At 35.2% G+C, this 11,488-nt stretch overlaps 3 protein-coding genes across 4 annotated transcripts; 2 read left to right on the top strand and 1 right to left on the bottom strand.

Annotated features, from left to right (window-relative positions):
- Positions 1-16: 16 nt before the first annotated feature.
- On the top strand, positions 17-2,984 carry asun (integrator complex subunit 13 asun). Its single transcript, XM_014229984.3, has 6 exons — positions 17-1,133; positions 1,195-1,487; positions 1,543-2,001; positions 2,056-2,225; positions 2,513-2,636; positions 2,694-2,984. The coding sequence occupies exons 1-6, from the start codon at positions 297-299 to the stop codon at positions 2,905-2,907; spliced, it is 2,097 nt and encodes a 698-aa protein (XP_014085459.1). The 5' UTR covers positions 17-296; the 3' UTR covers positions 2,908-2,984.
- A 739-nt stretch (positions 2,985-3,723) lies between these two features.
- On the top strand, positions 3,724-5,867 carry LOC106614308 (zinc finger protein Xfin). Its single transcript, XM_014229991.3, has 3 exons — positions 3,724-4,030; positions 4,096-4,529; positions 4,600-5,867. Exons 1-3 carry the CDS (start codon positions 3,866-3,868, stop codon positions 5,471-5,473), a joined length of 1,473 nt encoding a protein of 490 aa, XP_014085466.1. The 5' UTR covers positions 3,724-3,865; the 3' UTR covers positions 5,474-5,867.
- On the bottom strand, positions 5,589-11,178 carry LOC106614301 (arginine/serine-rich protein PNISR). 2 transcript variants are annotated; one of them, XM_014229978.3, is made up of 9 exons: positions 10,582-11,178; positions 10,231-10,504; positions 9,994-10,159; positions 9,613-9,837; positions 9,133-9,235; positions 8,825-8,881; positions 8,201-8,304; positions 7,836-8,133; positions 5,589-7,210 (listed from the first exon to the last, which is right to left on the bottom strand). In XM_014229978.3, the coding sequence occupies exons 1-9, from the start codon at positions 11,006-11,008 to the stop codon at positions 6,225-6,227; spliced, it is 2,640 nt and encodes an 879-aa protein (XP_014085453.2). In that variant the 5' UTR covers positions 11,009-11,178; the 3' UTR covers positions 5,589-6,224. The 2 variants fall into 2 exon arrangements, with proteins under 2 accessions (XP_014085453.2, XP_014085452.2); XM_014229977.3 differs by having other exon boundaries at positions 10,576-11,177.
- Between the last annotated feature and the right edge of the window lie 310 nt (positions 11,179-11,488).

Raw genomic sequence — 11,488 nt, 5'->3', positions numbered from 1 at the left:
TTATGTTTTGTTATTTGAATTTTAATTTCGTTAAGAAAGATTCAAACAAGAATTATCACAACATATAGGAGGACTAAAGAAAAAACTAACCCCGTATGATAAATTTGACGACTTTTAATTAACAATCGAGTGATCGAACTCGAAATCATCGTTGAATTTATTTTTCGATAGCAAAGCGTGTATTTGCTGTATTGTAAATGAAATAAAAGACCTGTAGAAATATATTGCTGTGAAATGACAGAAGCCCAGTTTATTATTAATTGATTATATTATTGTGATTAGTGTTTGTCTGAAAGATGTCGGCTTACGATCTTAACCAGAAAACAATTTTCGTACTAGATCATACCCAATATTTTGGCATTTCAAGCGAGGATTACATTCCTGTAGAATTACTCAAAGGCAAACCGAGTATCCCCGAAGCAACAAATGATGCATCTAACTCCTTTGGAGAGGATGTTCGATTCAGCAAAAGCTTATGGACTTGCTCAGTGGAGTCTTCTATAGAATACTGTCGTATAGTATGGGACCTATTCCCACGGGGTAAATTAGTTCGTTTCATTGTCAGTGACACAGCTGCGCATATTGTTAACACTTGGAATCTGGCTACACAAAATATGTCTCATGTATTAAATGCCATGGCACTAGTTGGTATTCCACCTGAGGATGAAGCGATGTCATCGGAATTCTCGGTAATACATGGTTTACGTGCCGCTATAGAAGCATTAACTGAGCCAACGGAAGCTCAGCTTGCACGTCTACAAGAGCGCGAAAGGGGTGGAAGTCCAAATGTGATGCCAAATAAGGGACGTGTTATATGCATAACTTCCGCACGCGATAACACTAGTATGTTGAGCCTGGAAAATATATTCCGTAATGTGCTGGAAAAGCAAAATGACTTAGCGGCTAAACAACGGAAAATGCTACACATTGATCTCAGTCATTTCGTAATTATAAATGTTGTACCTCAGGGTATTGACTCCCTTGTTACGAACCGTGCCAAGATGGAATTTGCGCCAGGGTTATTTACTGAAATTCACACTACTAGTGCACCTAATATTTCAAATAAATTAACACATCTTATTATGAGCCATTATGACTTAGCAAGTACTACAGTAACTGGAATACCCATGAAAGTATAATATGAATACATATATATGTATGTAAGGGTTATTATTAATAACTTTATTCCTACAGGAAGAACAAAATGCCAATTCTAGCGCAAATTATGATGTGGAAATTTTACATGCTCGAAATGCCCATACTTCAATATGTGGCAGTGAAACACTGTTACCCACAAGCCGTAAAGAAGGGGCTGAATATGAAACCGTTACTTTGAAGTGGTGCACACCAAGAGGTTGTGGCTCTTCTGATATGCAACCATGTTTAGCCCAACATCGTGTAACTCCGGTTGATGTCACATCACGACCAAGCGCCTGTCTCATTACGTTTTTATTAAATGGCCGTTCAGTGTTGCTTGAAATGCCAAGGTAAATTGTATATTTTTCAATTATTAGGAATATCGCTTAAATTACATTATTATAGAAAAACTGGTGGAAAAACGACTAGTCATTTACTCTCGGCACGTGGTGGTGAAATCTTCATACATGCTTTACAAATCACACGTTCATGTCTTGAAGACCTACCATCAATATCAGAAGGGCCAGGTGGACGTGTAACCGACTATCGTATATCTGATTTTGCATCTTTTATTAAAGCTCATCGCTTTGTACCACTCAAAGTGAAGCCGAAGAGTGAGGAAAACCTGAACAAAGCACGCGAGCGACTTAACCGACGCTCACGCTATTTTCCCCTGACACTTAACACCAGTTTGATATTTAATCTACAGCGGAACCTTAACTGGGTGCCATATTTTTTACGCAAAATTAGCAAAGAAGATATGGATAAAGCTGATGAGGCGCAATGTCAGCAATATATTTTCGAGCTTTATACTGTTGCGTCACGAGGGGAACCTCTACCATTCCCAAATATGGGAGTTGGACGGTTAGTTTTTAGTTTACAAATGCAGAAATATAGATTTAAAAATATGTTTTTTAGGTTAAAAGGATCAAAAAAGAGTGATCAGTACAAGTTGTTATGTGCCGAATTAGAACTACTGATACGTGCCTATGCAACAACCCCACATCACAAAGTCATTTTAGAAAGCGTGCAAAATGTGCGCGCTGCCTGCGGAGATGCTACAGTTAAAACAGAAAACGAAGGAAGTCGTAAGTAAATTATTTATTATCGCACATCAATAAATAATCAAAAATATCTTATCTTGCTATAACAGTATTTTTCAAACCTACATTTTCCATTTAAAAAATTTACAAAAATGTAATTATTGTTATAGTAGCACTGTTAAGTATATACAAATATACTAGTTCTGTTAGAGTTCGTACTAGAATATTTTTTTAAAAGAGGATTGCTTTAAGTACCAAAGTAAATAATAATTATTTTGATTAATGAACAGTAGATTATTGCACTAATGTAATTAATCTAATTTGTATTGAAGGTGACTCAACTACTAAAGCTGTAATGCGTGATTCTCCAATGTCGCCTCCGCATTCAATAGACAACAGCAATAGTAGCATCGGAATTCATAAGACCCACAAACGTGCTCTCAGTGGCGGACAACGGTATGAGATGTTTAGTATTAATTCCCCTTATTTTCTATTTCACTTTTGACTTTACAGATCCCTTTTGGACATTGTCAGTAGTACCGAACGTAGTCAGTCTGCGAAGCGAGTTGACTTTTCAGGTCGTCTTTGTACACCCGTCGGACAAGTGGCGAAATTATACCCAGACTTTGGAAATAAAGAGAAGGATACTACTTCTACAACTTCCACCACAACTGCAATTAAGGACGAAAATTTAGTCATAAAATCGGAATTGAGTGCTCGAAATTAAACTCAAAAACATTTAATCAATTATAAGAAAAGAATGATATAAAAAATATATTAATTGACTGATAAGAATGGGCAAAATTTAACTGTTTTACATGAGTATGCATGTGCATAAGTTATATGTCGGTATAATAAGTAATTTAGTTTTAAACATTTACTTTGAATTAATTATGGCGTTTTATAAATTGAAAATGAACTGAACTGAAAACGCATTAATTAGTTTCGAAATTGGGAAAGCGAGTTATACAAGAACGGTAGAATATCTAAATATTCAGGGGAGTTGTAGAATCCGGAGTCATGACTTCAGATATTATTGGATTGATGTTCGAAACAGAAAATGTAAAAAATTATTTTTGGGGTTTTATTATAAAAAACAAAGCAAGAGGATATTCGCTGACTGATTTGAAACGTAAGTAAAGAAATTAACTTTTTTTATTATTACGATTTAATTTATCTTAACTTCTGTAGGGGAACACATAAGAATATAACACATTAATCTTATTATCTTCCTTTTAATATTTTCGTTGCTTTTTTTCCAATAAATGAAAGCTAAACTAGCGCAACTTATTATAAACTTTTGTAGATTTTATTTAGTGTTATAAATTTATCAAACGCTTCCAAATTTATTCTTTTGCCAGTTTTATCGCGATAGTAAACAGCTGATTCGAATATTGATTTTTCATATATTCGAAAAGGCCAAAATCCAATCAAATCTCTGCCGCTAGAACATTCTGGCAACTACGAAATCGCCTAGTTGATTCTGGCAATTTATCGTCGATTCGATTTTTTTTTATCCTCCGTGTTCATCGCAATATGTTCGTTGTTTATATTTGTAAGCACATCTCTATAGTCTCTTATTTTTTATCACGGACGTGAATAGTTTTTCTAATCCAATAATTTAAATAAATTTTCTTAACCGTTAATCATTGTTCAGATAGTTATACAGTGTAGAGATTTAGTCAATGGATACTGACTACAGTGTCTTGACCCTTAGCGATGAATCTTGTCGTACCTGTTTACAAAACATTGCTGACACAAACTCCCTCGACGACGCAGTAGAATACGACAATGATACTTTTGTTTTGAATAGCTTATTTATGCAACTCCTACGTGCTACTAATGTCCAAGTAAAAACAAAACTAACGCTTACGCTTACATTTTGTGTTTGTAATATGTTGATTTGTTCTTTCAGACACCGGCTCGCAATCAATGTGGGGGTCAAACGTTACCAAATCGCATCTGTGCAGATTGTACCCTTAAACTTCTAAGTGCTTATGATTATATTTGTTTAGTGGAACGGTCAGAAACTTTGTTAAGGCAATATCAAAAGTCGTTTCCTACAAAAGTAAAAACAGATGGAGAATCGTTTGTTATTACTGAGTTGAAAAATGACACAACGAGTACTGATGATAGTCAAAATGTTGAAGCATTAGAGACAGAATATCTACTCGACGACTATAATAATGAGGAAGCTGTTGCAGATGTAGACAATGAAAGAGGTGATGACGAGGTTTCTATTGAAAACAAAAATGAAACTTATGTGGACGATGAGCTTCAATTTGTAAAATTTGAAGCGGTAAACATTGAAGATGTTACAGAACAAGCAGAACCGGTTAACAACAAGAAGTAATATATTTTCTTTAAATTTTATAAATCCATTTTTAATCAAAGAAAAATTTGTTAATTTTTTGATTAGGAGGCATAAAAGAACATCCCAAAATACTGGTATTGTTGGGAAAAAGCAAGCACGATACGCAATCGGATCTCGCCTTGGAACATTTGTCACAACCAATTGGCGCAAGTGTCCCCAATGTGAACGAGTTTTCGCAAGAAATGTTACGTTGGAAAAGCATATACAAACAGCACATACTAATGTGCCAGCGGAGTGTATTGCTGCTATTGCGCCTAAACCTACTGAGGACAAGCCAATACAATGTGATCATTGTCCACGTATTTTTGCCCGACACTTTGCCTTGGAGCGACACCTTAGAGCTATGCACCCGGCGACCACAATTCCAAATGACGCTGAATCGAATACAAATCCAACTGACAGTGCAAAAACAAAAAAAACTTACAAGCGTGGAATATGCCCCCACTGCGGTCGTAGCTTCGCTCAAGCAAGCTTAGTGATACATATACGCCGACATACAGGTGAAAAGCCATACCAATGTGATGAATGTCAAAAGGGTTTTCCTCGTCGCCAAGATTTAGTCGTACATAAGAGACAACATACCGGCGAAAGGCCACATGTATGCACTATTTGTGGAAAATCGTTTACTAGGCCAAATAAATTATCGAGACATATGCGTATACATACGGGACTACGACCGTATAAATGTTCGGAATGTCATAAATCGTTCACACAATCGAATGACCTGCGTATTCATATGCGTCGACATACTGGAGAAAAACCTTATAAATGCAATATTTGCAACGAGGCTTTTATAAGCGGTACGGCACTCAAAACTCACCGCATGGCAAATAACCATGCTGCACCACCTGATGCCGAAAACGATCCATACGCAAAATGTCGATTAAATAAAGCAATTAAAATTGATGCTTGCGACTGATTTGTGATTTGCATTATTGTATTTTATCGAACAGCTATCGGAAGGCAAAATATTTTATAAATAATTAATACTACGGTTGCATGTTAAGGCAACAATAAAAAAAACGCTCTTGAAGTATGTAACATAATACAATAGTTGTGAATTTTTTATTGTACTTTATGGATTGTTTACGTTGGATTGACATTGTATCGGCTAACTAGGCACTAAGTGGTTAATTCCAGAAGACGATTTGAGACTTGCGTTGTAACACTCGGATTTTCCGTTGATTGCGATATAAATCATCAACTTTTTGACGAAGCGCAAATTATTGGACAACCATCTGATTTATTGGCTCAAAACTTTAAGAATTTTATAAATAATGTTTAAAACAAAAGATTTAGTTTTGAAGCATGATTTATTATATTTATTTTCAAGCGGATTTCTAAAAAGCTCAGTTTTATTTATGTTTATTTTTACTCAACGCGAATATTTTTATATATTTTTAATTTTCAAATGTATAATAAATACACCTATTTGAAGTCGAATTTCTTTATATACAATAATTCCGTTATGTTCAATGATGCCGAAAGAGAAATCACAAATATATATATATATATATATATGTATATATATATTACCTGTAGTTAAAATAAGAGACATAAGAAAATATTTAAATCAAGACAAAAATAATAATAAAAAAATAAAGCATTCGAAAGAATACAATGCATTTCTTTTTTACACTAAAAAGAGACTACACACAGGCGACATTGAATTAATGTCGACGCCAATGCGATGAAGATGAGTATGTTGAACGTGAACGGGAACGCGAATGTTTCTTCGACGAACCATGTCGCGAAGTTGAATGACGTGTTCGACTGCCGTTGTCATCCTCAGCGCTGGAGTGGCGATATCTGCTGCTGCGCTGACTATGGTGATGACTGCGCTGACGACTGCGACTGCGCCCACTCCTTGTGCTGCGATGACTACGTTCATCACGGCTTTTACGTCGATCATACTCATGTTCACGCCTTTTCTTAGACGAAGTCGATGTGCGACTGTAGTGGCTTGATTGTTGCGAGGAAGATGATGACGATGTTGATGATGACGTACTCGAGGTATCCGTATCACTTGATGATGTTTGTGATTCCTGCTTGCCATCATCCTCGTCACTAGAGTGGTAATCTCGTTGATTTTTATGCTGGCGATGCTCTTTTCCACGATCCTTATCACGCGTACTTTCATGCTCCCTATTGCGCTTGCGCTCTCGTTCGCTTCCACGTTCCCTATAACGATCACTTTCACGATCTCTATGATCATAATGCCTGCTATGATGACTGCGTTCCCTTTCCGTGCGTGAAGCGGACGAACGACTGCTGCTCGCACGATGACTTTTCGTTACTTTTTCATAAGCAGCCTCAGCTGCGTTTAATAAGTTTTTATTTAGTGCGGTTACGCAACCACCACTACTATCGTCAACAAGTTTACTTGCTACATTGTATGCGATATGGGTACTTTCGGGCGGCATTGCAGTCGATGACGTTGACGTACTGCCTGTGGCCAGCACCACTGAGGAGGCGTTTGTGGTAGATGCTATAGGGAAAATTGTTGTGCCATTTGGATTTCCACTTAAATTTGTAGTTGCGCTGTGTATTTTCGACATATACGTTGCGGCAACAGCAGCAGCGCTTTTCGAATCTTTATTATCGCTGAAGCGTGTTGTTCGTTCTTTGCGCGAATTCCGATCCTTCTGACGCTTGCCTACGAATATAAATTATTAACAAATTTACTTTATTTTTAGGTTACTATTTAGCGGTATTTTATAAAAAAAAAAAAGCTAATCCATAATTTCATAAATAACTAAAAAATGGATGACATTTAAAAACACTACTCTTTACGAACGCATGTTTAACATAAAAAAATTGCTTCTCTTGGAATGCAAAATTAATTCAAAACATCCACTTCTGTTTGTTAAGCTATTGTCACTTGCTACGTTGTTTTTTGATCACAATAAAAATGAAGTGGTATAACCGAACAATAAATATGATACACAAGGAAATTATATTCTAACAAATTTCAAAGTGTAATTTTTTTCCAATTAAAACTAGGCAGACACACAAGCTAATAGTTAACCCAAATATCACTACAGTTCTAAATTTGTTTGTAAAATTCTACCTATATCGAAATGGATTGCTTAAAAGCTCCTAATAATAATACTATTCGTTGTTAGGCTAACTTCTAGTGTTAGGAAATTTTAAAAATAAAATTATAAAGAGCTTTTGTATGCTCATTCTTGAAATTTTAAAAGTTTTCGCCGATTTGGTTTTTGTTTATCTTTTTCAAATTATTTAGATTTGGCAGAGAAAGTGTATACGAACAAACGCACCGTTTGAGTTTTGTAACTTTGTTTCAGTTGTCTCACCAAAATCGCGGTCGTATGATTTACTAACTGTGCTTGTGTTGGCCATAGATGTGGATGGCCTCAAACTGCTTGAATTTTCATCATTTCGCTCAGTTTTGCCGACAGCAATCTCTTTCTTGTACGGCTTATCATCATCCTTTTGTTTTTCCAATAAAGTGTAGTACTTTAGTTTTTGTTCCTCACGTGCCGCACTCGCAGCTATACTTTCCTCAATATCATCTGTTATTTTCGCAAAAGCGCGTCGCTTCGCTCGTAAGGATGCCTATAAACATAGACATAACCAAATGTTATATACAATGCAATATTGTTTAGAAATTAGTCAGTTATACCTTTATTTCTTCTTCTGAGTCATTGTTTGGATCATTATCCGCAGAAGCACCATCCTCGGAGTCGCTGCTCTCATCACCTGTAGAATCATCGTATGCTGCTAAGCCTAGAAATAATTGTGCTGCTAATTCGAATGCTAAAACTTTATTTATTTAGTACTGTGATTGTAGTCTACAAAAAGAACTAACAGCACAAGTATCGGGCGAAAATAATATACACTAGGGGACAGAAAAAGTGGAAAAGTTCCCTACACAGTTTATAGAAATCCCAAAATCACTCAATTTGGCATTAAAATGATTCCATTTGAAAGAAGTTCATCCCAGAATTAATATTTGTTCCCCAAGAAGGTAAACTTTCTGAAGAAGCTTTAACTCAAACTTCTGTTGTTATAGCATGGACATATATATTAAAATGTATCCAAATTTTAGACAGTTTTTTGTAATTTACAATATTTTGGAAAACGAATTATTGCACAGTTTACCTGCAAACGTTTCAAACAGAAACGCACTTTTGCAAATTAATAATGCCGACAGAAACTACATAATAACAACCAATATGTGGAAATATATACATATATATATATATATTTCTAAATAGCTTATAATATACGTAAAGAGTTGACTTACCTAATTTTCCGGTTATGGAGGATAGCGCGCTTTTACGGATCACTTGAGCTGATGACGCTTTGTTTATACAAGTTCGTAGGTATCGAGTATATGTAAAATGTACATAATTTCATTTGGTTAACAGATAAAGTTCATTCTAATTAACATGGTTGCAGTATAGAGAGGCAAGTGTTAATCAACGTCAACTTTAAGAATTGCAAATATTTTATGCATGTTCAACATTGCACCAATGCCTCAGCAACGATAATATCACAAAAACACTAGAAGGAAATATGCATATGAAATAACTTAAATTTTAGACTTAGTACCTTTGGCTTTGTGCGCATTGACAGCTTCTTGCGCCAAGATTGCGATCTCCTGATTTGTAACCTCAAGTAGGAGTTCGGTTAATGTTGTCCGCACCACTATCATCTAAGCATGTTAAAATTTTAAGATTTTTTTCCCAAGGTTGGTCAAAGGGGTAAGAACGAATTCAATTTGTATATGAGGTAGGTAGGTGTATCATATTATTAACACGGTACAGAGGCACATTTTTATTTTTGCCGAAGCGATCAGTTGTAAAAGTTCATTTCAATTTCATTATATTTAGTTGTGATTTCAAATCATCATCATACATTTGTATGTTTGCATGTAAAGACAGCACATACAAACACATGTTTGGCATTAACATCACATATGTATGTATAAAATGGCGTATTTCGATTTGTTTATTAAATGAAAAACAAAAATTAAAGCTTAGTGTACTAAAATATATGCATTAAGATGAAAATTAGTTTTCATGTACATACCAGGTCTGCAAGTCTATCTTCATAGCTTCTTTTACCCTTATAATTTTGCTGTTCAGTATTATTTTCGTTATCTGTTTCGTATTCGGCGCCACTATTGCCACTGTCATCATCGTCGTTTGTGGTTGGATTTTGAGGTAGAACCAATGTGTCATCGCTTATTGCCACGCCATCTAAGTCTTCAAGTTCTCCCTCATCCTCAAAACCTGATCTATCGTTCTCCCTCTCCTAAATTGTTTCTTATTTAGTAAAACACTTGTGTTACCTTTCATCATTCTCTCTAAAGTCCTCATACTTAGAGAGTTTCAAATGAAAGGTATCATATGACGAGGCCGGAAGCAACACTTCAGCCTTTAAGTTACTAAAGAAGGTTTTTGAACTTACCGCAGGCTGTTTATATTTCATGTTTACCGTGTGCGTTGCATCATCGGTTGTACCTACAAACTCAGTATATTTGGTATCATCAATACCATCCGGTTCTTCGTGTTTCTTGTTTTGTTCCCTTTCAAATTGTTTCTGTTTTTCCCGCTCCATTTTTTCTAAGCCCTCTCTTTGAGCAATAAATTAAAAATTAAGTAAAATTAAAAAATATATATATTATTTTAAGAAAATAATTTTCACCTTATCCAAGCTGGAAGCATTTTTCTTTTCTTTGCATCCACCACGGATTGCGTTGAGTTTTGCTCTCCTGTATTAGCTGAAATCATTCTTACATTGTTAGGGTTTGGCACATTCATCTTTAGTAGGGATGGTATATGTGCTGTAGGATTCGGCATGGAACTATTTAACGGTACATTTAACATATTTGGTGGAACCGGGGGTGGCAAGTTAATACGTGGTGGCCATACAGTCGCATTCCATTGTGGTGCAGATGGAATGATTGGCGTGGTATTACCTATATGCGAAAAAACAAAATAGTTATTATTTTAGTATTATTTTTGATTCAATATACATATATTATCATACCTATACCGGGTATATTTTCCGCTACCGTTGGTCCAACAACTATATTTGGTTGCTGCATAAACCACGGTGATTGTGGTTGCATAACTGTATGATCTCTATTTTTACCTAGTTGCATTGATGGCGCTGGAGAGTGCAGTGTATCACTACATTTCGCACTTTCTTCGTCTTCGTCCATATCCATATCGGCTTCTCCTTTTTCATCGAATGATTTCTTAATTGCGGTCGTGGTTGTCGTAGCTGTCATATTCGCATCATTGAATGTATTACTAATAGTTGGTGGAGGCGGTGCATCTGGCATTGACATAAAATTACTAGTATCATGCATCTGAATCCATTGTTGGGCCATAGCTGCCCAGTCTATCGACCCACTCATGCCAGCAAATTGATTTAGACCGCTTAAGCCGTCTCCACTAGAATCGCCAGCGGAGTACATTTTGATGTGTATCTTTTTTAATATTTGCACAATATATATTTTAACCAGCACACTTATTAAAATATCTAATTTTAATAATTTCAAACAATTATTTTTTATTAATACGCCATCTTTGGAAGATAAAATGCTCTTATTTTTCCTTCCAGCGTTTCGCAAGTTAATATAAATTTTATTAGTGATGCCACATAGAAATAAAATAAATCAATTAAATGAAGAGAAATAAAAAACTTCGATTTCAATTTGTTTTGTTTTTTATATTTGAATATCTTTCAATCCAACAAAGCTGAAAATATTTATGGTATTTGGTAGTAATATCTGCTATGAAACAAAAGTAAAAAAACAATTTAGTTGATTTTGTGTCACTTCCTATATACAATTTTGGTTTGATTTTTCCAAATGAATTATTTACGCCATATACACAATATTAATCATATGTCTACTCCTTTGCGAATAAAATAAAAATTTTTAATTTTATTCATG

Source organism: Bactrocera oleae, chromosome 2, assembly GCF_042242935.1.
Source record: "Bactrocera oleae isolate idBacOlea1 chromosome 2, idBacOlea1, whole genome shotgun sequence".
Taxonomy (NCBI): domain Eukaryota; kingdom Metazoa; phylum Arthropoda; class Insecta; order Diptera; family Tephritidae; genus Bactrocera; species Bactrocera oleae.
This window is presented reverse-complemented; position numbering and strand designations above follow the sequence as displayed.